Raw genomic sequence first — 25,644 nt, forward strand, 5'->3', positions numbered from 1 at the left:
TAATACCCCTTCTTGATTTAAAAAAAGACACAAAATTGCATATGTGTGTGTCTATGGTATGCGAATACAAAAGCCTAGAAGGACAGATTAATAATGGTGATCTCTGGGATGTAGGAATGTGGGGCACAGAGAGTGAGTCAGAGCTTTAACTGTGTTTCTAAATAATCTGAAAACTTTTTTAGTAAATTTAATCTTTTCAGAATATATCTGTTTTTTTTCCAAGCATAATTAAATTAATTGCCCTTGGGTGGACCTGCCACTCCATAGGAGACTTGCAAGTTACGTGTAAGGCTGGCTGTAGGGGTGTCACCCTAGGCAGTCGCCTGGAGACCAGGCCATGGCTGGGGACTGCCTGGCGGTCCCAGTGGGCCCAGGCGCTGACCTTTGGCCTCCTTCAGCAGGGCCGCGATGCTGTGGGTGTACATGGGAGTCTGGCGCAGCTCCACCAGGGGCAGGAAGAAGGTCTCCAGCGTGGTGTTCAGAGATTGCAGCAGGGCGAAGCGCAGGCGCAGGCTCTCAATGGGCACATCTGTAGGGTATGGGGGTTAGGGGGTCAGGGGGTCAGTCTGGGGTCTCAACTGAGCAAGGCTGAGAGTCCAGTGGTGAACAAAGGCCTAGTGGGCCCACTTACTATGAGGGCCACTGGGAGGGGGGGACAGTTCAAGTGGAGGTTCCCACAGGGGACTTTACCCCTGGGACCCAGGGATGCTGCTTGCTGGGGAGCGTGCCCCCATCTGCCAGAGCCTGTCCTTGCAGAAGCAGAAGGTGACCCTGGGCCAGCAAGGCAGGAGGCCCTGGTCCTTCAAGCTCAAGGGCCACTCAGCCTATCCTTGGGCTGCATACTGTATTATTTTTAGCCTTTCATTCTGAAGTCCTTATAGGAAGCTGTAAAAATAGTGCAAAGTCCTGTGTACCTTTCACCCAGCTTCCCCAATGTGACAGCATAAATTAAAACCAGGAGATGGTGACACTGGCCACTTTTATGCGTTCATCCTTACATCTGTCTCCTCTCCAGAGGGAGAGACTGACGTCAGGGCCATCTCCGGCCCACGCTTACCTTCACAGCATCTGGAAGCAAGGCTCTGGCTGTGTGGCTGAGTGAGGGACAGCAGGCTGAGCTGCAGCCTGAGGGACACACAGGGACAGGCACAGAAACAAGCCTGGGCCATTTGCCAGTGTGTTGTGATAGGGGGTCACTTTCCAGGGGTGGATTTATGGAGGACACACTCTGTGTGAGTGATTTTTTTGGTGCATTGCCAGTTTTTAATAAAAACATGTTTCTCAACTAAGGCTAATGCCTCTAATGCATGCTCCAAGACTGCTCTGAACCTCTCTCCCTCCTGACACCAGCCTGGCACTCATGGTGGCCTCTAGGTAGGGCAGCCTGGGTGTGATGGTGGGGTTGTGGCCTTCCAGGTACTATACTCTATACCCTACAGATGTGCCCATTGTGGCCTCCCAGGTGCTGTACTCCTGTTGGATGCCCCCACAGGGTGGCATAGGGATAAGCCCCTGAAAGGCACACCCAGGGGCCACATACTCAAGAGACAGGCCACTCTGGGGTCGGCGGTGTCTGCTGGGTCCAGATACACCTCGTGGGGATGGAGCCGTGCGGGCGTGATGGCAAGATGGCGGCACAGCCGGTTGATGTGCTGCACGAGCGCCACGTCCATCTCCAGGGTCCACTTCCTGGACGCCTTGTGTGCATGTCTCACATCGATGCAGGCACACCTGGTGGGGAGAAGGTAGGTGGGGTGCGGCCGCCAGGCTGCTGCCACATTCCTCCAGGGCCGTGCTCCAGCTCCTGGGGGACGCGTGTCAGAGCACTTTGCCCACGTCACTTCTCAGTGCTCAAGTACTGACGACAGAGCAGCCACTCCCTTGGAGGGAAGAGCCCCTTTCAGAAGAAAGGGGCTGAGAGGCTGCAGGGTGGGAACACAGCATGGCCTTTCTGGAGAGTTTGGCAGCACGCACCCTCACGGACCTCCCTCTTGTACCTGGGCAGCGGGGTGTGTGCTAAGGACGGGGCTCTGGAGTCCTCGGGGTGAAATCTAGGTTACCCACAAAGACGCCTACTTTCTGAGCCTCAGGTTCTTCACCTGTAAAATGGAGTTAGCAGTAGCATGCTCACACCCTGTCATGAGAACTCTTGGTGAGGACAGCCACAAAGCACACAGCTTGGTGCCCAGCACGTTCTTAGGGCACAAAAATACCAGCTTTTGGCATTACTGAAGCCATTTCCCTTTACCCAGAGATCCCATCCCATGGCTCACCTGGAGCTGTTTGAGCAGCAATGGTGTGTTTGTGAGGGTGCTGCTGCAGGGCAGCTTTATGGTGGCAACGTCAGACATGACCCAAATGTCCATCGCTAGGGCGGAACAAATCACACTGCACACTGATAATGGACCATGAGGCAGTCATTAAACCAGCCCGGTGGAATAACATCAAATGATGTGGAAAAATGAAAAAAAGCAGAGTGCAGAACAGTATATCTTGTCTGATCCCACTTCTATAGCATGAAAAAGATCTGCCCTCCCCAGAAACGTTGGGAGAGATGCTTCCTGAAACATTACAATGACTGCCACGGGCACATCATCACAGGATGTGTCTGTCGTGTTTGTATATACTGCATGAGGTTTTTATTAAGAGTGCATGTCCTCACTCCACAAACACTAAGCTATTAACCCAAAATAGGCAGGCAGGAGACTGCGGGTGGGCCGGCACCTCTGGTTCCAGAGCTCAGGGCCCCTCACGTGGGCCACGGGCCACATGCCACACAAGGTGCATCCTGCAGGAGGGCCTGTTTTGGGGCGGGGTAGGGCATGGTGTCAGGCCTCTCTGCACTGCAGGCTGCCTCTCTTCCACCCAAGGAGGGCTCACAGAGAGACCCAGCCTCCTTGAGAAGGGGCCCCCCTCCAGCCTGGCTGATCCCTGCAGATGCCTTCAGTTGCCCTTAGATTAGTCGTGCTGAGGAGGGAAGGATGTGCCAGGGCACCACTGTGGCCCATAACACACATGAACAAGCTGTTCCAACTCTTACAAATGTGTCACTTTGGACTGAGTTTGCCATCCACTTTGTTCCCTTCCCACTTAGAAAGTGGCTCCTAGTCCAAATGGGTGACTCTACTTTTCAACAAAACGCCCAAAGTCACTTGGCGAATTACTTCCTAAAGCAAGTCAGAAGACTTATTTCTGCCACCCTGATGCCAAGGCCCACACAGGGCTCCATTCTGAGCTTTCAGTGAAGGTACCAAACGCTGGTGCCAGGCAGTAAACAAATTGTCAAGTCTACAAATGGATTTTTTAAGAAGCACGCATCTGGCAGCCAGCCTTTGTGTGACGCCCAGTACACCCTGCTGTTGGTGAGGGTGGGCAGGCCTGTGTGGGCAGCGGCAAGAGGGAGAGGTCAGGGAGATCTCTGGGTTCACAAACGGTTTGCCTTCTTGGGGTTCACTTACAACTAGAAATGGGAAGCCAGATTTGTTTGGCCCCGGAGACTTGTGATCCCAGCTCTGCTCCTGCCTGGGAGGAAGCGAGAGGGCCACAGAGGCTCAGAGAAAGTACGACTCTGGAAAAAAGGTCCTTTGGAGTAAGAAATCCCAGTTAGGGACTGAACTGTACCCTCTTGCCTTCATATGCGGAAGCCCTAACCTATTAGATGGACCTGACAGAGGAAATCAAGGATGAATGAGGTCATAAGGGTGGGGCCCTAATCTGATGAGACTTATGTCCTTATAGGAAAAGGGAGAGACACCAGGGATGTGTGCACAAAGGAATGACCATGAGAGGACACAGCGTGAAGGTGACCGTGAGGCCTCAGGAGAAACCAACCCTGTGGACACCTTACAGCCTCCAGAACTGTGAGAAAACAGATTTCTGTTGGTTTCAAATAAGTTAGAAACCCCCCTTTAACAATTATGAAAAATGGTAGACACCGAGAAGTAGCTGGTGGTTACCATGGGGGAGGGGCTGCAGTGGGTAGCTGGGGTCAGTGAAGGGGGAAAGGGGCACAATTGTCATTCGTAATATAAGCTGGTCGCGGGGATGGCAGTGCAGCACGGGGAATACAGTCAGTGGTTCTGTAACACTGTCCTACGTTGACAGAGAGTAACTGCACTACTGGGGGTGGGCATTTAATGATGTGTGTGACTGCTGAACCACTGTGTTGTAGACTTGAAACCTACAATACTGTGTATCAACTATATTTCAACTTAAAAAATACACTTAAAGATACAATTAAAGTGAAAACAATATGAAAAATGAAAAATGAGATAATAACTGAGTAGGCACTGAAAATCGGGTAGACGAAATGGCTCCCCAGGAAGGGGATGCATCTTGTGGCCGAAAACAATTTTCATACAAGGTATCAACTGAGTTGGGACAACCTCTTACCTCTCAAAGTGAAGATCATAACCACAGGATAAAATCGCCCTCCAGACACTACGGATGTCTTGCTTCGCTCGGTCAACGACAAACTTGTGAAATCCTTCCAAGGTCAGATACTTTTCCTCAGGAACTGACGGAAGGGTGTTCACAGGGTCAGGAATTTGGTGAGAATAGCGCACGGCGGGGGCCTCACCAGTGCTCTCTTTCTGGGCCCATCCACCTAGCCCCTGTCTAGGCAACTGGCTGGCTCCTCCCCTGCGCACACGTCCACAAACCCGACCTGCTGAGCTGCTGCTCCCACGGCCGGCCACCAGGAGGCGCTGTGCTTTCCCAAAGTCCCTTTCTAAGGAGCTCAGAAACCTTTCCAGCGAAGTGATTTTCATGACCCTAGAATAGCTTTGTTCTGGCGCCTTTAGAAGGCTAAGGTTCTAATGTCCAAGGAAATGCCTTTGGTTTTTCCAAAGCAGATTTCCAGATCGTTACTTCCACTCGCAACCATCCATCCTCCACCTTGTTTGCCCGTTATTTCTGGAGCCGCCATTTCCACCTCCACAAGTTCATGATCAAAGACGGCACCCTGGGGCATAACCGACTGCTGTTGGCCAGGCATGCCCTCCCAGCAGCTCTGGCAATGCTGCCCTGCCCCCACTAGATCCCCGCATGCTCAGCCAGTCGGGCAGAGCCCAGGCTGGTTCCCAGGGGGCCTCCGTCTCTGGGATGGAAGCGCCCCCCAACCTGCAACAGGCCCAGTTGGTCACTCACCTTCTTGTTTTTTGGTGGGTGACTTTTCCGGGTCCTTTTCGTCTGGCTTGCTCTTTTCCGGTGACTTGGGCTTCACACTCGGCTTCTTCTCACTTAAGGCAGTCCTGTCGCAGACCAAAGCATTGGCATCACACCTCCTCCTGACGGAGGAAATGCGGGGCCTCACACAGGTCTTAGTTCCTACAGCCCCCAGTACGGTTCATACGGTTCAGACATGGTTGCGTTCAACGTGAGCTTTCCTCTGAGGGAAGTTTACTGAGCAAAGTATGAGAACAAATTGATGCTTTAAACTGCGTTAAAATCTCAAAGACACACTTTTCAAACATCCTTTCTACGTACTTTAGAGCTGCATTGTCCAAAAAAGTAGGTGCCAGTCAGAAGTAGCTACTTAAGTTTGACTTAAAATAAAAATTACAAGTTTAGTCTCTTGGCTGCACTTGCCGCATTTTAAGTGCTCAGGTGCCACATGTGGCCAGTGGCAACTGTCCTGAAGAGCACAGAGGAAAGCACAGATTTTCATCACCACAGGGAGTTCTACTGGACAGTGGTGATGGAAAGCACCACTTATGTATAATCAGTTAATAAAAAGACACCTTATTTTTCTGACCATTTTAACAATTCTTCTAGAGACTTCTGCTAGGTAGCTCTGCTGTCAGGAGTTTCAACTATGAGTATCTGAGCCTTTATCTAAAGAAAATTCTATTAAATATGTCTGCATATCTACATATGGGATATGTATTGATTTTTTTAAAAAGGAAAAGGGGAGTTCTTTTTGTGCTGATGTGAAATCCTCTCCAAGATAAGTAGTAAATAGAAACAGCAAGGTCCAGGCATCTGCCCAGTTCCTGGCATTGGGCCGAAGAGCTCAGGGAGGCCACAGCTGCCGTCCCAGGGAGGGGGACCAGGAGGCTTGAGGATGCAGGGGATGGAGGAGTGGCTTTCCACTGCACATGCTTTTGAACTTTGTACTATTTTAATGATTTCAATGTTAAGAACATAATATATATGCATGAATAAGAGGCTATGCACTTAAATATTAAAAGTAGTTGCTATGGATAGGGTAGATTTTTTCACTATGCACATGTGCATTTTATAGTCTTTCTACAGTTACTATGCATTATATGTGTGGTTAAGATAATTCTTTAATAATTCTGTACATTTTAGATGTTTCATTAACTCAGACTGGTCAGCCTTCCAGCCTGCATGGTCCAATTTTACTATGTACGTGGATAAAATGAAATGTTCTCTTTCAGCTGATGATGTCAAGGGCTGAAAGGACCCTGGCAGCAGAGCAGGGAAGAGCCAGGTGGTCAGCCCCCCAAAGGTGCTGACAACCTCCCAGGAAACCTCCTAGGAGGGCCCCCGGGCCCCCGCCTGACCCATCTCCCAAGCATCTCGGACGCCCACCTGACGCTGTTGAGCGCGGCCTTGTCCTTGGCGGGCGGCTTGGTGATGGGCCGCTTGGTGCTCACCACCTTGACAGGGTGCTGCTCCTTCCCAGCTTTGCTGTACTTGCTCTTGTCAAACTTGGGCTTTGGCACGCCGTATTTTCTCAGGATCTGTGGGGCAGCAAAGAGGGAGGGGGTCCTCAGGCTCACCGTGTGGTGTACCTGAGGCCCAGCACGGTAGGGCCAGGGCTGCTACCTGGGTGAGCTGGTCCTCCAGCACCTTTTTGGGAGGCCGGACATTGGTGAAGAAGAGGTGGAGGAGGTTGCCTGGTGTCTGGGAGTTGATCTGCTCTTTGCTGAGATAAATGTCAGACACTTTGATGGGCTTTGTGGGTGTCAGGCTCAGCATCTGCTCCGAATGGGCACAGCTCTTAAATATCTCCGTCAGCACCTCTCTGGCCCCGGGCACCAGCTTCTCACCTGGCACAGGTGCAGGGAGGACAAACAATTCTGCCTTGAACATGCAGTGTCAGGATAAGCCCTCCGGCATCTTGTTTATTTTTCATAAAAGTTTATTTTTGAAAGTGGGTAACAGACACTGAGGGACGATAACAATGAGACTTGGGGTGTCCTTTCTGGGCACACACCTCAGGTACAGCTTTCTCTGTTGCAGGTGTGGCCCTGTGACGTGGCACGTGAGCTGCTCCTGGGCCAGTCTCATCTATTCTGCACTTGTCCCCTTCACTGGCTGAATGGATGTGACAAGCTCCTGGGTGGCAGCCCTCAGCGCTTACCCTGAATTCTTACAGGCAAGAAATAAACTTCCGCTGGGTCTAAGCCACAGTCCCCTCTAACCTACCTTAACACCTTTGTGAAGGATGGTCCCAAACAAAAGGGTGTGGAGCCTGCAGGTATTTTTAGTGCAAAGTGCAAGTTGTCAAACAAGTGATACATTATCGGAGAACATGTTTCAAAAGTGGAACAGTGAGCTGGTGGGAAAAGAAAGTTTTTCTCAGATACAGGAAAAGTATCTGCGAGCACAAGAAAAAGCACTTTGTTTTTTGTCCCCAAACAAGAGCTCCGGGAGGTGTGTTCATACATCCTGTGGGCCAATCAGGAACCTGTCTATATGCTTCCCACGTGGCCAGGGGCCCGGACTCAGGAGGGTACTGAGCTGCTCACCATTCCCTTCTCCTTCCGCCCCATTCTCCCCATGCTTTTTCTCTGGGGGTCTGACACAGCACAGGTCTGGCCCAACTGTGGGGACCAGAGCACAAAGGTCTCACAAGCATCTGGGCTGAGGTGGAGGACATGTGTGCGGAAGAGGTGGCCCAGCCCCAAGTGCCAACTCAGCAGAATCACAATCTCAGGCAAAATGTGTGTGGCAGTAATGTGGCAAACACACTACCAAAAGACCCAGCACCTTATGTGGAAGGCTTGACTATTACAGAATCAGGAACCAGAACTAAATTCAGATGCAAAGAATGAAGACTGGTAAAGCATTAATTGTGGCAGAAAAACATCTCTGTTTTCCCACAGATCTTATGCTAGTCTTCTGCACGTGGGCCCCTGAGAACTGAGGGGGCCAAAAATCACACTAAGAAAGGAACAGGGCCAAGATGAGGGCGAGGAGAGTGAGGCAGTCCCCACAGGCACCAAGATTCCCAAAATTTCAGGGATCAAGATACATATTTTAATGCAGTACTTTAAAAAACCGAAATTCATACTAAAAAATGAGAAACAAAATACTACCAGTACTCTGCCAGCCATGTTAAAGCCTGAGGCAAAAAGAAAACTCAGTGGTACTGATCCTGTCTTTATTTAAAATTTTAGTATTTTGTTCATCATGGGTATTATGCATTAATTTTGGCTTTTATAAATACTGCACTGAAATATTTCTTTAGATCACTAAGTTTTTTGAGCCTCATTTAATTTTGTACCCAAGGCCGCACCTCCGCCTGGTCCCAGCCCTGAGGGAACACTCAGAAAGTTCATGACTGGGGGATACAAATTTGAAACAACAATAAAATCCATACTCAATATCACATTTTTGTACTTGGAAAACAAAAGCAACAAACTCAACAACTCTGTGATGGAATTTCAAACAATGTTAACGATTCAGAAAGAGGGACATGGATTGAAACTTTTGAGAAAGACCAGTACAAAATAAAGGTGACAACACAAACGACTGTAATTATAAAAAGAGAAAAGAAAAATTGCTGTGGCCTCTGCTAGAGCAGCTCGGTGGGGCAGCCAGCCAGGGTTCACCCTGGGAGCCCCCAAATGAGAAAGTGTGCTTTGTGGAAAAGCAGCTGGAGCTGTTTCCTCCCTAGGAATAGGTTATAGGGTGAGGCACTCACCGTCCCCAGCCTATGACCAAATGATTACAGGAAATGTACTTGTTACATTCTAGCTCCATAGGACAGAACAAAATAAATACACTTGAACTTGAACAAGGGACAGAAAGAAAAATATGACTTGAACGAAGCCCGTGTTGGAGCCTGGTGCAGGCTGGGGCACGGCTGCTCCTGGGGGCTCTCGCTGACCTCCAGAGCCCTGGCCGCTGGGAGAGGATAGGAGTGTTCTCTCTACAGCTTGGAGATGCACACGATGCTGCTTCCATTAGCCAAGCAGGGACCCTCTTTGTCCCAGCTCCCCAATACCCCCTGAGCCATTTCTTAAATCTCCTACCCTTGGCACTCCCTGCCGGCATCCTCTTTAAGGGAAGATGTTAAGAATAGCGGAAAGTAGACATGGAGTTGGGAGATGACTTTTTGCTCAAGTTTCTCTGCAGATTTAAAACTGCTCAAAAAAACCTTTACTAATGAAAAACAAATCCATAACCTACCTTTAATTGACTTATCATTGAAATAATCTTCTAACCCTGGGCTCCCCTGAGTATCAAACAAACTCTGATTTACTACAGACACAGTGAGAATCTCCTCTGTTGACATTTCCATCAATTCGTCTTCACCATCCAAACTCGACAAACCAATCAAGTCATTATTATTAAATAAACTTGCTCGAATTTTCTCGATTTTGGCTCGGGATCTTATCTGTGTGAACAAAGAAAAGGGTCAGGAGTAGTAGAGAGTAACAGCCATTCTACAGGAATGTCCCTTATTCCTTCCCGCCTTTCCCTGGGCCCCTGCACTGGTCTCGAATGTTATGAGTGTTGCCCAATGTGGTGAGCTGCCTTCCTGGGAAAGTCTCGCCCACATGCTCCTGGCAGTAACTTGTCGGGGAACAACTCAACTGGAAATCTCTGTAACTAAACTCCGTGCCTTTACCCCGAGGCCCAGGAGGCTAAAGTCCATGCTCAGCTCCGAGGAAGTCACAGAGAGAAGGCAGATGGATTAAGAGACATGATTCTGGGGAGGAAACCAACCACTGGATTGGTGAGCTCTCCCTTCGGAGCTCACTGGGAGAGAACAGAGCAAAGCCCACTCCCTCCTGGCTCCTTCCTACCTATACCCAACGACAGGGAGGATGGTGTTCATTCCTGGCCCGACTCCTGTTACACAAGGTGCAGGAAGACACAGGATGCAGGATTTTTAAACAAGACCACCAAAGACATAGATAGGATCTTGAAGTGGAAATGTGGCTGGTCAAAGTGCTCAGAATCACCTGGCACAGAATGGTAAGAGTCTGTTCTCATGCTGCTCAGTGAAGGGCCCTCCTGCCAATGGCAACATCTGGAACAAGCCAAGGCGGCTCAAACATACCCCAGGGTCCTGAGTCCATCAGGAAAGGCCAGCCCCTCAAGCCCCTGGGCCTCCCATCCTCTGCTGCAAACTGCATTTACTCCATGACACCAGCTCTGCTATCGCTCTTAAGAATGTGACCTCCGTCAGAGATAACCCATGTGGTAAGTCACTGCCACTTCCAAGAGCTACCCCAGGGAGCCCCTAAATGCCCCAATGTCACCTATTAGTCAATCCCCTGGAAATAACAAGGGAAAGTTTAAAGCGGCTCAGGGGATTCAAATTACTCCCAGTTTTAGTGGGTACCAAGGCCCAAGCGCCATTACCTCCACAACCGCGAAACCTCTGATGGGGCGCGCTGTGAGGGGCTGATTGTCCAGGGACGTGACCGTGTACATGGAGCCCACGTCTGACACCGAAGCTGTCTCTGCATTGTCCAGTGGCTCCCCCAGGCTGCCCAGGCTGCCCAGACTGCCGGTGCTACACAGGGAAATGTCCAGGCTCTCCTGGCTGGACACCACATGGGGCTCCGACAAGCCAGGGGCGATGGGCAGCTCAAGGCCCAGGGGCAGCGGATCTGCAGAGAAGTCGCTGACCGTCTGTGAGATGCCCTGGGAGCTGCAAATGGAGGCCTGGCTGGTGGAAGCGGATGCACCAATACTCATGGCAGGAGTCAGGCTGCTGGACGTGCTGACCTCCACGCTGTCTGTGCCAGGGAAGGTGAGTGTCTTCTCTGGCCCAGCTTTCCCTTCCCCGCCCTCGGCTTTATCTTTTGGCTTCTTGAGGTCTTGCTCCTGCAGGGGAATGTAGATCTCGTCTTTGAAGACCCCGCCGTGGGCGCTGCAGGCCTTGCGGATAGCACCTCGAACGATGCCCTCGTCCAGGTGGGTGGGGATGCCGGAGATCACCAGCAAGCGGCTGTGGGCAGTGGGGCCCACCAGGGCCTGGCAGGCATCGGCAATGGCGTCGCTTGTCACGCCGAGCCCCTGGGGGTCCTTCCTGGTGAGGTGCCGGATAATGATGAGCAAGGTAAGGGCTCGATGGAACCACAGCATGTCCTCGGGCTTGCTGCCCCCGATGCTGAGCACGGTGCAGTCTGAGTCCACGGAGCGAGAAGACTGGCGCTTCCCAGAGGAGGACGCCTTCTCCCGCTTCATCTTGACTTTCTTCCTCTTGGACAGGAGGCTGGGGCTCTGTGGTGTCTGTCCTGGGGAGGACGATGAGGAGGACGACGAGTCACTGAGGTTTGGGGCAGTCGTTGAGGTCACCCCGCTGGCTGTGACACTCATGTTGGTAGGCAGGGTCACTTCGGCCACTGCCAGGCAACCTTCCATGAGTGCATGAAAATATGTGGAGAACCTGCCCTGGTCGGTGGCTGCCGCCGCCCCGGAGCCTCCGCAGGTGCTGCCCGAGACCCAGCTCTGGGTCTCCTCGTCGTACAGCTTATGGAGCTCCGACTGCAGGGCCATCAGCATGGCCAGGCAGGGGTTCAGCTGGAGGGCGATGGACGAGGACAGGCCAGCGGGGCACTTCCTCTGCTCCAGGGCATGCACTGTGCGCAGGAGCTCCGCCAGGAGGTGGAACACGAGTTCCTTCACGCAGGCTGCCATGTCCGTGGTCCAGAGGAAGTTTCCTGTGGTAGACAGAACACAGTAACAGCAACGAGCACTTACACAGCGCCTGTTATGAGCCAGGCACTGTTCCAAGAAGCACTTTAACGAATTCAGCCCTCATGGCAACCTTGTGAAACAGGCGCGATGCTTGCTATTCATCCCCACTGCACAGATGACGAAACAGAGGCTCAAAGAGCTGAGGGGACTCGCCCAATGTCACACAGCCACCAGTCACGGGAAAGCCTCAACCGCTGTGCCACAGGATAGCATGCAGCTGGCTTAGACCAAAATCTATTTTCTTTCTTAGAAGCATCTCATTTGCTTTCTTACACATCTGTCTACCCTTCTATTCACCTAGAAACTCACCTTACCAAGCAAGCTGGTGACGAGTCACTAGAACAATGTTTCCAGAACCATGGGATGGTTACTATCAGGGGCATACAATCCAATTTTACCAGAGCCCAGAAGCATACACTGAACATCATTCCTTTTGAACTACCTTTTAGTCCTGATTTTGTCAACAAGTCTTACTGTGGGGCTGGTATAGCCTTCAGAGAGTGGGCCACAGACCCAGAGCCTTTGACAGGGAGCAGTATTTAGGCAGAATTTCATAACAGTAACTATTTATGTGTTGTTTTATAGTTATCTCCTAGTTATGGCAAGGGATAACTAATTTTCTGCTTAAAACAGCAACATAAAATTTCTTTTAAAATTCAATTAAAGTTTGAAAAAGGGATATAGTTGTTGACTGTCATAAAGACAAATACATGCTGACAGGCATGATTCTGAGACCTGGTAAAGATCACATAAAGGTGGAATGAGAAAGACTGAAGTTTGGGAAATAATGTCTAGATGAGATGGACCACACATTTGTACCCAGGACCTCTTCATCCATGTATGTATCTTATATTCACAGTCATGTTGTGGACAGGGAGTCCCGTGGGCTGGGTCTGGCTGACTTACTGAGAACCTCTGATTCAGCCCAGCACCTACAAAGGAGGAGACTAAGCTGCCTGCTCTCTCAGAGTGATGCCATTTGATAATTCTACTTGAAAATAACCTCGTGATCACATGGGAATGGGTGCTCATGGTGCCATTCACAGAGGACAAGTGCCATGGGGCCTAGGCCAGGCCCTCAGATGATTGAGTTACCTCCTACACTTTCCTTTCTCTGCCATATGCCATTTATGTAAGAGGTGAGCCTTGGAGAAAACTCTTTTCCACCAAAATTGCAAATGAGCCGAGGCTGGCCACAGACACCTCATTCTCATGCTGGTTCCCTGCTCACCTCCTCCAACCCCTCACCCCTCACCAGTGTGCTTTAAAGAATTTAACTTAGTTGCCAACATCCAAAAATTGGGAAATTCACATCAATATCTAGATTTCCGGCTTTTCTTGGAAAAAAAATACTTGGCAGGCCTGGGGCTACCTTCGTGTGTAGCAATGAGTGGCAGAGTTCAGTGGCTGCCTGACGAAGTGAAGTCATTTGGCCCCTGAGGGTGTCTGAATTTGCAACATTTTTTCCCCTCTAACATTATAAAAAAATTCAAAAATATAGAAAAGGTGAATTGCTTATATAGTAAATTCCTATATGCCTACTACCTAAGTTCTACCAATAATATTTTGCCATATTTGCTTTCTTACACATCTGTTTGTCCCTCTATTTATCCATAAACTCATCTTGGTTTTTAGTATTTCAGTAAGTTGCAGACATCAGTATGTTTCATTCTTAAATACTTAATGCAGAAATATCACTCATAAAGTACAGTATTTATTTATTTAGAATACTCTGAGGTAAATTTACATATGGTCAAATGCACAACTCTTTAAGTTTTCTGTTCCACAAGTTTTGCCAAAATGCAGCCCCTTTGACCTTTCAGGAACAATGATGCCATAATGTTCAATTTTGTAACATCATTTACTTCCACCTTTCACCTCCGAAGTTATAATAACAACATGAATTTGGGTTTTAAAATAAAGAATGACAAAATCTTATTTTCCTGGCCTCCTCTCAAAGTAATGGAAATACCCTGCAAACTGTGGATTCAGAAGTCTAGGCTATACCTCACAATCAATTCCCCACGCCCACTTCAAATGAGAGCAGCCTGCTGGGAGGCTGTTGCACCTGGGCCACCCAGGGCCACCGCCAACTCTCTGGCAACCTCCTTCCTTAGGTGCCAAGATGGTGCCCCTGCAGCCCTGGTCCCCAGGGAAGGCGCGCCTCACCCAGCAGCTCCACCACTTGCAGGAAGACAGATGTTGGGATGGTGTCAGGCTCATCTTCGGACTTCCCATCGCCATCCTCTGACTTCCAGGACAGCAGCTGCTCTGCAAAGGCCATGGCCAGTGGGAACTCCAGGGGCAGAGAATGTAACACCAGCACGGCTCCAGGAGGCGGGGACACCCCTAGAGGAAGGGCCCAGAGGAAAGCTCATGACTGACAGCACCTGATCAAAATAAGTCTAAGACAAGTCTTGCCACAGAGAAACCGCTGGAAAGCCTGCCCACTCAGCTGCTGGGGCAAGAGGACATGCAACTCCCTGATACTCCAGGCAGTCTGGTGCACCTGCAGGAGGGGCTGGAGGACATCCCTCCAGGGAGTCCACTTGGTGTGACAACAGGACAAGGGCAGCAATGGGAAAAGGGAGGGACTGGCCTGATGACCCACCGTGGAAATAGTAAGACTTTAACAAAAGATGCTTCACTGGTAGAGCGGGGTAAAGAAATCATCAGCCCAGTGGTGTGGCTGCAAGCCCAGGAGAGCATTATGCTTACATGAGGCTTGCAGAATGGGCCAGCCCAGACCTTGGATTTTTGCTTTTCCTGTATTACCATCTGTCACTGCCATGGCCTGAATATGACCATGTGCCTACAGGGAGAGGAAAAAGGCCCCGAGGCCTGATCCTCCTCACACTCTGCCCTGTTCTGCAAAGTCAGTGCAAGCTCTCATGAGACAAGTCAGGCTTCAGGGGGTCGGGGTCTCGGGGCAAGGAACCATGCTGACCAGCCTGCACTTCGGGGTGAATGTTTACATGGTGATAGTCGGGGAATGGTAAGACAGCTTGCTTTTTTATTCTATAGTTTAAAAAACAGCTAGTGTAGGCAACTAGCTGTTGAAATATAGAATGAATGAAAAAATAGACCCTAATAAAAAGATCATAAAGTGGCTTAGCAATACCCAAATCACTTCAGAAATCTCTTTTCATTTCATTCCCTAAAGATGCAGTGTCTCCACGACAGGGGCTATAGAGAAGCCAAGGCCTGATTCTTGCCTGAAAGTTCAAATATATTTCAGAATTGTCTCCAGAAAACATGCATCTGTCTTGCTTGTCAAACAAGCCAAGAAAGCACAGAGGGAGTCTGTGACCAGACAAACAAGCCTCTGTGTGTTAGAAACAGCGTCAGCTGGTCCGGTATACACCGACAGTCAGCAACAGCGTCAGGATTTGCAAACGCAGCCCTTGTCTACGTCTAAAACCATGGAGGCTTAACAGAGAGTGCTGGGAAGGTAAGACCAGCTGGGCCTCTCCACCCAGCGCAGGGCTGTGTATCACGTGGGTGGCGGTGGGGGGGAGCAGACTCCTGTGGCCTGTGTCCCAGGGTGCCCTAGCACAACCAAAAGAAATTGGTTTTAACAAGAACCTGAGGAAGGGCAACTGGGATTGTTGCAGCTAAATGAGGAGACTGCCCTGTCTAGGCCATTTCAGCATGCACCCCAACACACGCTGCAAGAGGGGAAGGCCCCACTGTAGCCTGGGCGAGCAGCATCAGCTGGGCCTTCCCCAGGCAGGAGAGGGGGCTCTCTTAATCTATTTCCTCTACAGTTTTACTGCCCCAAGCAGTCCTGCTCTTTATAGATAGGAAACCAGGACACAGCAAGGTACAAAATCCTCACAAAATTGTTTCTAAAATCCCTTCAAAAAGAAGGAAAGAAGGTACACCTTCAAGTGCTTATAATACCATGAGTGTGGGAGACTCACCCAGTTTGATGTGGACCTTGTCTGTGGAGAGGATCACAGAAGGGTACTGGTTGGTGGTAGGAGGTGGTGTGAGCCCAGTGTTGGCTGGAGATGCATCCCGGGGGTAACAGACAGCCTCGATGAGGTTTAGCTGGCCGTTTCGCTTCACTTTGTGGCCAAGTCCGTACACGAGCACGCGCGCCCAGGGCGCCTTGTACAGAGAGGAGCTAGGGAGGGAGGTGAGCATGAGGTGAGTCCAGCCATGCACGCCAGGGGCCCACAGGTGCTCGTCAGGAGAAGGGGGTGGGTGAGAACCCAACACACATAGGATTTCCACTGCATTTTAGGTGGTCATCTTTATAAAGAGTAATATCCAAATGCAAAAATATGGGAAGAATTGTAAACTATTTTCAAATATGGCATAAAAGTATCAAAACAATTCAAGTTTTTCTTTTGTCCATTTCCCCACTTGCTTTTCTCTCCCTGTCACCATCCTCTGGAGATCAGCAACTTACTCTTTGCGGAATCCAGATTGACTTTCTTTGCAAGACACAACGACAAAAGCTGCCCCAGGGAAATTCACATCCATGTTCACTTTGGACTCTGAAATTGGGAACTCTTCGGACGGGAACTGCTCTGGTGCTGTCTGCAAAGAGATGATTTAACAAGGAGAGCCAGAGGCTAAACAGGACAGCATTTCACCTCCCCGCTCCCAGGAGAAGGGCTGAGCAGAGGCAAGGCATACGCTGTCCTAGGTTCAGGGGGACAAGCAAGTCCCCGGGAGGGAGGACACCACAGATAGGACAAGGCGGGAGAGCTCAATGAAAAGGAGGCCAACGGGGAAGCAGGCTTAGGGAAGAAAGTATCATTTTTAGCAAGCCAGTAAGACTTCCAGTTCAAGGCTGTAACCCCAGTTCAGGGACATCAGAGATTTATTTAGACTTATACCTGCAGGAAAGAGCAGATCTGTTTTGTCAGCTCCAAAAGACTCTCCTCGCCCTGGTGTAGCGTCCGTGTGATGGCCACACTGAGCCACTCTCTCGCTGTCTGGGAGCTGCCCTGGTAGAAGAGGTCTGTGGCCGAGCAGTTCTGGGAATGGACACAGTGCTGCAGAGACTGTGCCAGGAGTATCGAGCTGGAGCTGATAGTGCCATCTGGGGATGGGCAAGAAAACATAGGCTCACAGAGGCACAGCAGCCTTGGGCTGTGAGATCCCATATAACAATGGACAACCTGCCCCATGACCAGGATGGGTTAGCTGGGGCAGGTCTTGGGTAACAGACATTGTTACCAATCAGACCCTGCATATTTGTAGGGGTATATGTACAGGGACTCAGGAGAAAAGTGGTCTAAATTTTTGCCTTCTTTTAAGCAACAAAACTTAAGTGGACACCCAGGTCTATTAAACAGAAGTGGAGCTGCTTGGATTCCGGGCTTCCCAGAGCCTGTCCTGTTTGGTAGCCCTGGCCCACCCCAAACTGCACCAAGGAACCACTAAGGAGGCTCGGAGTAGAATGTGTAAAGCAGTATTAGGTCATTATGGCAAAGCTTCTTCCACAAACACATGAAAGCTTTCCAGGTATGCCCTGCAGCCTCTAAGTCCTTGGAGTGGGCCAGTAGAGCCCAGGCGCTGAGACAGCCAGTGTAGCTCATGCTTACACTGGCTGGGACCCGCCCCTGCCAGCTGTGAGGTGCCCTCTAGCTTACAGTGCCACCTGCCCTGCCACCTCTTGCTTCCCTTTAGTTTTGGGGGGTCCTGGGGAGCAGTCTGGAGGCTGAGGTGCCAGAGGAAGACAGAAAGGGACCTCAGTCTTGGACGGGGCTAAACAGACTTGTCACTTAGCATTCACTGGGGGCAAACATACATCATCAGTCCTCACCCCAAGGGCCGCGAGGTTAGAGGATATGCACAAGTTGGCCCATGGAAACTACTGATCACAAGCCAGTGAGGCCCGCTGTGGAGCTGACAACAGAACATTTTCCTTTCTTAACAAGGCAGGATAGAATGTGGCAACAGTATAGTGACTAGATTTTGTAAATAATACTTAATTTCCCTTGTTCCACCATTAGTTTGGAAAACTCAATGAACATATAATAGGTAAATGACTGAATGTATCACATAATATGCTTACATTGTTCAAAGGAGGAGGACGCACCGCTGAGCCGATGGTGGCTCTGCATGGCAATTCATCCGCACTGGCCTAAATGCGCAGTGTGCAAGTGTCTCTTCTCCCACTGTGGACAGTGAGGGCCCTGAGCATGACTCTGCCTGGGCCCGGCTCCCTGTCAGGGCTGCTCTACCCTGCTGCTGACTTGGGCAGTGACAGCAGCAAGGCCAGGGCTTACCTGGGAGAGGAGGTGCAAGAAGCTGATTGGACAGCAGCTGCAAGTGCTCCAGGGTGATGTCCCGGATGGCAGGGATGTGGAAGAGGCGGGTGAACAAGTGCGGCAGCTTGGGGGCGAAGATGTTGAGCAGGGCCGTGCGGCAGTACAGCCTGGCCAGCGCGGCCTCACAGCGGAGCAGCTCCCTGCAAGGGAAAGGCAGGTGGTGCTGAGCAGGACACACTGGCCTCCTGCGTGGTGCCGGGCAGCAGGCTTCTGAGGGACAGGACCATGTCTCAGGCCTTTCTTCTGGCAGTTAGTCACTTGTGCTTTAAACAAACAGCCATGTTTAATTACGTTTGGATTTTCTCAACTCAAAACTCACTGTGGAAAAGGAAATGAAAATATATGTTCACACAAAAACTTACATGTGTGCTCACAGCAGTATTATTCACAGTAGTCAAAAGGTGGGACCAACCCAAATGTCCATCAACTGAGGAATGGTAAATCTACACAGTGGAGTATGATTCAGCCATAAAAAGGACACACACTACAATGTGGATAAACCTGGAAAACATGATGCTAAGTGCAAAAAGACAGACACAAAGGGCCATCTATATAGCTTGTCCCTGTGTAACAGCGATGAGGGAAACAGCCGCCAAACTATATCACCTGGCTAGTGTGCCCAGCTACGTGAACCTAAACTAAAACAGAAACAGCTGAACTGCTGCATTGTGGTAGGTTTCTTCCTCATCTCTGGTTTGGGATATTCTTGTGCCAGAGTTTAAAACAAGCCCATGCCTTGGGGTGGATTAATGATTGTTCATTGAGCACTGAGTCCCCTATACAGAATTTTATTGTTGTTAACAACCATTTGATCAATAAATATGAGAGATGCCCTCTCAAAAAAAAAAAAAAACTCTTGTCAAAAATATGAATGTCAACCTTTTAGACATAAACATGAGTGACCTCTTCTTGAACATATCTCCCTGGGCAAGGAAAACAACAGCAAAAATGAACAAGTGGGACTATATTAAGCTGAAAAGCTTCTGTACAGCAAAAGACACCATCAATAGAACAAAAAGGAACCCTACAGTATGGGAGAATATATTTGTAAATGACAGATCCGATAAAGGCTTGACATCCAAAATATATAAAGAGCTCACATGCCTCAACAAACAAAGAACAAATAATCCAATTAAAAAATGGGCAGAGGAATTGAACAGACAGTTCTCCAAAAAAGAAATACAGATGGCCAACAGACACATGAAAAGATGCTCCACATCACTAATTATCAGAGAAATGCAAATTTAAAATACAATGAGGTATCACCTCACACCAGTAAGGATGGCTGCCATCTAAAAGACAAACAACAACAAATGTTGGCAAGGCTATGGAGAAAGGGGAACCCTCCTACACTGCTGGTAGGAATGTAAATTAGTTCAACCATTGTGGAAAGCAGTATGGAGGTTCATCAAAATGCTCAAAACAGACTTACCATTTGACCCAGGAATTCCACTCCTAGGAATTTACCCTAAGAACGCAGCAATCAAGTTTGAGAAAGACAGATGCACCCCTATGTTAATTGCAGCACTATTTACAATAGCCAAGAATTGGAAGCAACCTAAATGTCCATCGGTAGATGAATGGATAAAGAAGATGTGGTACATATACACAATGGAATACTACTCAGCCATAAGCAGAGGGCAAATCCTACCATTTGCAGCAACATGGATGGACCTGGAGGGTATTATGCTCAGTGAAATAAGCCAAGCGGAGAAAGAGAAATACCAAATGATTTCACTCATCTGTGGAGTATAAGAACAAAGGAAAAACTGAAGGAACAAAACAGCAGCGGAATCACAGAACCCAAGAATGGACTAACAGGTACCAAAGGGAAAGGGACTGGGGAGGATGGGTGGGTAGGGAGGGATAAGGGGGAGAAGAAGAAAGGGGGTCTTAAGATTAGTATGCATGGGAGGGAGGGAGAAAGGGGAGGGCTGTACAACACAGAGAAGACAAGTAGTGATTCTACAACATTTTGCTATGCTGATGGACAGTGACTGTAAAGTGGTTTATAGGGGGGACCTGGTATAGGGAAGAGCCTAGTAAACATAATATTCTTCATATAAGTGTAGATTAAAGATAACAAAAAAAAAAAGAAAGAAAGAGAAGGGGGATTACTCCCTGATAGGATAAAACTAACTGTAAATCAACAATTAATGCATGCTTTAAATATCCTTAATTTTGATCACTTAAAGGGTGTCAGATGATCAGCTATGGAGGTATACTTTTCTGATAATATTCCTCTCTCTTAAAAACAAAACAAAACAAAACAAAAAACAGTTCCTGTGTGGTGACCTCCAATGAGTTCTACACAATGGTATAAAGGGCATATCAAAGTGTGGGCAAAGGGTCTGTTTGTGTTTATACAGAGGATCAAAGCCTAATTTGGCTACCCAGAAAATGAACTAAGATACAATATGAAGAAGAACTTCCAACATCAGCACTCTCTGGAAGACTCATACCAGAAGATGATCATCAAAAAACCTCAACAAAGATCCAGGCGATGCTGCAGTTGTAGCTGCATCCATCCCACTGGTTCCTGGACTTGCCATTGGAATGAAGAAGGAGATATCGAAGCTGGCCTGTGCTTTCAGTAAAACAACAAATTTGACCGGATCTATACTGTTGGAACTCAACCAAGAATTAGGAGAAGTGCAAGTTGTAGCGCTCCAAAATCTTACAACTACAGACTATCTACTATTAAAAGAACATATGGGATGTGAACAGTGCCCAGGAATGGGTTGTTTTAATTTGTCTGATTTCTCTCAGACTGTTCAAGTACAGTTGGACAATATCCATCATATCATAGACAAATTTTCACAAATGCCTAGGGTGCCTAACTGGTTTTCTTGGCTTCACTGGAGATGGCCAGTAATTATAGATCTGCTTTGGTTATGTAACTGTATTCCTATTATGTTAATGTGTGTGCGCAATTTAATTAGTAGTTTAAAACCTATACATGCTTAAGTTACTCTACAAGAAGATAAGTCAAAGAAATAATCAATCCTCCCATGTTTTCTTCCGTCTGCTACCTCTACAGCTTTTCTTCTTCCTTCCTAATTACAACCCTTAAACAGAATTCGTGCCTCATATCGAATTTACTGAGTATCATAATTCCTCCAAGTGGTAAAGATACCTCAAGACAAATGCTGGGCATAGAAACCACAGGGCATAAATCTGCAAAGAAGTAAAAAGCTAACCTTTTCAAACAATATGGCTTCTCTCTCACTTACCAACTTTACATCTTCCTGTATGGCCCCGGAAGATGACTGTTTAGCCAGAGACGGGTAAGATTCCTCAAGGGAGGAACAACCTAAGACAGGCACAGTCACAGGGGGGCCATCAGGTGAGAAATTGGGGATCAACAGTGGTGAGGCTTAGAACCTCAGCCCCCCTGTTTTGAGAGAAATCTTCTGCATCCGTGGATGTTTTAATGCCCTTGTCTAGCTTGGATTAACAAATAGTCTACAGGCACACACCTGATTATCTACATTTGCTCTCTTACAACACTAAACTATGTTTTCTACCTTTATCTTGCATCTACCTACCACTTCAGCATTTTATTAAAAATAAAAATAATAATAATAATAAAGGGAGAAATGTGGGATTCACATATAAATCAAGTATAAAAATCAAACGAATATTCATATTTGACCTGATTGTTTATAGTTCATAATGCGTGATCAAAACCGAAAGTTTCTGTGATGACTGCCCTTGTGCTGTTCACCATGTAAGAACTTATTCACTATGTAAGAATTTGTTCACCATGTAAGAACTTGTTTGTTGTGCTTCAGAAGATTGGAGACTGACGAGAATTAGGCTTGGGGTGGATTAATGATTGTGCATTGAGCATTGACTCCCCTATACAGAATTTTATTGGTGTTAACAACCATTTGATCAATAAATATGAAAGATGCCTTCTCAAAAAAAAAATATGAATGTCGTATGACCCAGCAATTTCATTTCTGGGAATCTATTTGAAAAAAATAAAAATCACTAATTCAAAAAGAAAAAAAAAATAACACAGGGAATTTCATTTTTCCCTGCCCTTATGTTGGGAGAAAAAACATTCAGTGAAAGAAGTTCATTTGAAATAAAGTTTTAAATTTCACCCATCATTTCAAACCCACTAGGAGGAATTGTTAAAGATATTTTTTATAACAAAAATAAAAACAAAACAAAACAAACAAACAAAAAAAAACAAGCCCATGCACCTGCTGCCTCCCTCCTCGGGAGGCTACTCACAAGGGTCAGGGCAGCAGACCAGATGAGGTCTGGGTATGAAAGTGGAAGCCCCCACACCCTCCCCACAGCTTTCTCCTTGGAATTCAAGGGCTGAAGCTGCCAGGATGGAGCTGGAATGAGATTACCTGGGGCCCAGCTGCAGCCCCTGCTTTGATCCTCCAAGCTGCTGGTGCCTCTCAAGGGCTGATGAGCCCTCTGCACCTCTGCTTTTCAAAGTTCTCTCACAAACCCAGATGAGCGCTTTAACCAAGCAGACCTGTGATGAACTCAGTACAGGACCAGAAACCCGGTCACCTTACTGACCAAATGAATCTGTGGGGCATGTTTCATGTTTCTCTCAATACTGAGATCACCACATTCATACTGAGAATAAATGTCCTACATCTGTAGCTGGATTGTAACTCTACAAAAATGCTTTCTTGCCTTTTCTATAGGTTGCTTGTCACTTGTCAATAGGCAATAGGTTTCATGTATCAGAGACATTTACTAAAAAGATGACTGAAAGACTTATTAAATAAACCTTTAGAAGCTTTTGATAGTATCATGTTGATATTCAAGCACATATATTTGGGGATCCTTCTCAACAAATATGCCGAGTCTACCATGTGAGCCAGGGCCCAGATTTGGCACTAGGGGCTCCAGCAAAGAATCAGAGTCTCTGCTTTTAGGAAGCTTACATTCTAGGAGGAAACACGCAATACACACATTTTCCAAAAAAGATAACAAGCAAAAATATTTGGACCTGGAAGCGAAGTAAAATACAGAGTAATGACAATGTGGGACTGCACGCTTACTTTAGATGAGATGGTGATGCAAGGCCTTATGGGAAAGGTGACATGTTCACTGAGATCTGAATGACAAGAATGAGAGCCCTCCCCACAAAGTTTTGGGCAAAGCACCCTGGGGAGAGGGAACAGCAAACACGGAGCCACATAGGAGGTAATGCTTGGTGCGTGAGGGGGACAGGAAGGCCGGCACTGCTGAGAGTCCACTGTAGAAGCAGAGGCTGACGTGCACAAGGGGTTTCATGAGCCAGGCGAGGGTTTGAATTCTACTCCAGGGGAAATGGAAAGCCACAGGATGGTTTGAATTGGAGGAGGAAATGAATGCTCTGATTCATGCTTCTGAATCACTTTGGCTGCTGTGAGGACAGCAAGCTGAGGCCTGGACTGGGGTGGTGGGGGCAGATGGAGAGAAGCACACAGGTCCCGGCTGCATTTTGGAGGAAGAGTCAGTCGGACTTGCCGACAAGGTACATGAGATCGTGAGGGAGGAGGCTGACCTGCGGTGCCCTTACCGATGTGGAAAGGTAGGTGGAGGAGGACTGTGAAGGAAAATCCAGATTCTGCAGCATGTGCTACACTTTAGGTGCCTATTCAATTATCTGGGAGTTAAAGGTCAACAAGACCCTGTCCTTGTCTATGTAACAAAGGACTTGGGCTAACCTCTTTTCAGCTCCATTCTTCTGGCAATCTGACAAAAGCAGAACCTCAGCAATATCACCAGGCACAATGCTTACTGTCAAAATGACCCTGGACTGGCAAGCTGCAGCGGGGCTGGAGGACTGAAAGAACATTCTCAGCGGGAAGCCAAGGCTTCAGGGCTTCCCAGAATAGGAGTAGGGTGACTCTTGTTTGTTACCTGGCATGCCTTTTGCTAGGACCCCAGGAAGCTATGTCTATGGAGTTGTTCCAAAAGCTGCTGGCTTCTATGTGGGCCATGGGGCTGCCCAGGGACCATGCGAACACTGCCATGAGAAGCAAGGCCCTCACAACTGGATGGTCACCTGGGTGGGTGGGTAGGCGAGGTCGGAGAACAGCCCCTGAACTTCTGTATGGATGACAATGACAACTCCTGCTGAGGAAACATGCATGCCATTGCCCTGTGGCATGCCATGCTTCCATCCTTTACCTTTTTAAGGGAGGCTAATGCCAAGTGAGGCCTATCTGAGGCTTGCGAATTTGATGGTCAAATTGAACACAAAGAAGATACTGCTATCTCCGGGTGGAGATAGCAAGGCGGCAGCTGGATATGTGTATCTGGAGTTCCAGTGAAAGAGCTCAGCAGGAGATACACTCAAAATTGACAAGATAATGAGAAATTCTGACGCTAGTGGATGGATAGCATGAAAAATTGTTTATGAAAACTGCTATCAGAGAACTCCATTTATTATAATATTTTCCTCTGAACTGTTAGAAGAATTTTTAAGACCAAAAGAGACAATTCACAGTGCAGGTGAGGGAATTTTCCTGGACATTTAGGTTTTAACTCTCTAGGGCAGGCACTCGTTCCCTTAAAGACCGCCATACAGTGCTAGGCACAAAGCAGGCACTTGAGGACCGCCTCGGCAGCTTAACAGAGAAGTGAGCTGGCTGCTCACACAGCACCTGGACACCCTCCTAGTGGTCTCTTCTCAACTTACTTTTACTCTTATACCTTTTCCATACTCTTCAAATCTCCAGCTACCCTCAATCCCTGCAACTCAGAGCAGAGCACCTATGGCACAGGCCAGGTGATACTGGATCCCACAACGTTTCTGCCCACTCCTGCAATTTGCTGTTATCTTTACTAACTGCCTTCCCTCTCGCCCTTTCTCTCACTCTCCCTCAGATTTGAAGGAAAAGCCTTTTTGTGAACAATGAATGGCACATGAGATAAAACACGGAAGTGGATTTCTGTGACTCGCTAGAAAGAAGGGCTCAACTCTACCTGTGAATTTGCAGGTTGGTATTGTCCAGGGTGACCAGCCCATTGGCGGCAGTTCTTCGGTAGCCTGCTGGGGGCCTTTCCAACATATCGATAGGATACCAGTATCGGACCAGCACACCTTCACTTCGGAGGTATGTTTCTACCTGCACCAACTCATTTACCTGCAATGGTAAAAGAGAATGTCTATTTGTTCATGAGTACTGACCTTTTCCCCAACTTTTAAGATTTATATATATATATATATATTATATATATATAATAAAAGTTTTAAGACAATAAATGGTTATATGTAACTGACTGAATCTAAAACTTCAAAGACATCTGGTTAGTACTGATGGCATGTTCAGTTTTTTCATACCAGTTGGCAAATTTTAATTGGTACAATAAATAAAAAAAGAACTCCAGTGTAATCATGAGTTAGAGATCTAAAGAGAATAGTGCTATACTTCAGTAATAGTTCAACACACATTGTTGCCAGGTAAACTTTATG

The 25,644-nt window shown here is 48.0% G+C and overlaps 1 protein-coding gene across 6 annotated transcripts in view; it reads right to left on the minus strand.

Moving 5' to 3' along the window:
• HECTD4 (HECT domain E3 ubiquitin protein ligase 4) overlaps window positions 1–25,644 on the minus strand; it is a 171,220-nt gene that overhangs the window by 9,428 nt on the left and 136,148 nt on the right. For 5 of the 6 annotated variants that reach the window (XM_073222475.1, XM_073222473.1, XM_073222472.1 and 2 more), the window contains exons 55-68: window positions 25,155–25,315; window positions 18,159–18,340; window positions 16,761–16,966; window positions 16,328–16,458; window positions 15,834–16,039; window positions 14,080–14,259; window positions 10,567–11,873; window positions 9,385–9,592; window positions 6,793–7,016; window positions 6,556–6,707; window positions 5,149–5,252; window positions 4,393–4,516; window positions 1,541–1,731; window positions 383–529 (exon numbers count right to left, since the gene is read on the minus strand). In XM_073222475.1, coding sequence (XP_073078576.1) covers window positions 383–529; window positions 1,541–1,731; window positions 4,393–4,516; window positions 5,149–5,252; window positions 6,556–6,707; window positions 6,793–7,016; window positions 9,385–9,592; window positions 10,567–11,873; window positions 14,080–14,259; window positions 15,834–16,039; window positions 16,328–16,458; window positions 16,761–16,966; window positions 18,159–18,340; window positions 25,155–25,315 — 3,523 coding nt within the window. Of the gene's footprint in view, window positions 1–382; window positions 530–1,540; window positions 1,732–4,392; window positions 4,517–5,148; window positions 5,253–6,555; window positions 6,708–6,792; window positions 7,017–7,047; window positions 7,526–9,384; window positions 9,593–10,566; window positions 11,874–14,079; window positions 14,260–15,833; window positions 16,040–16,327; window positions 16,459–16,760; window positions 16,967–18,158; window positions 18,341–25,154; window positions 25,316–25,644 lie in introns of those variants that run through there. The other variant, XM_073222477.1, reaches the window with a different exon arrangement.

This window comes from Manis javanica, chromosome 15, assembly GCF_040802235.1.
Source record: "Manis javanica isolate MJ-LG chromosome 15, MJ_LKY, whole genome shotgun sequence".
Taxonomy (NCBI): Eukaryota; Metazoa; Chordata; class Mammalia; order Pholidota; family Manidae; genus Manis; species Manis javanica.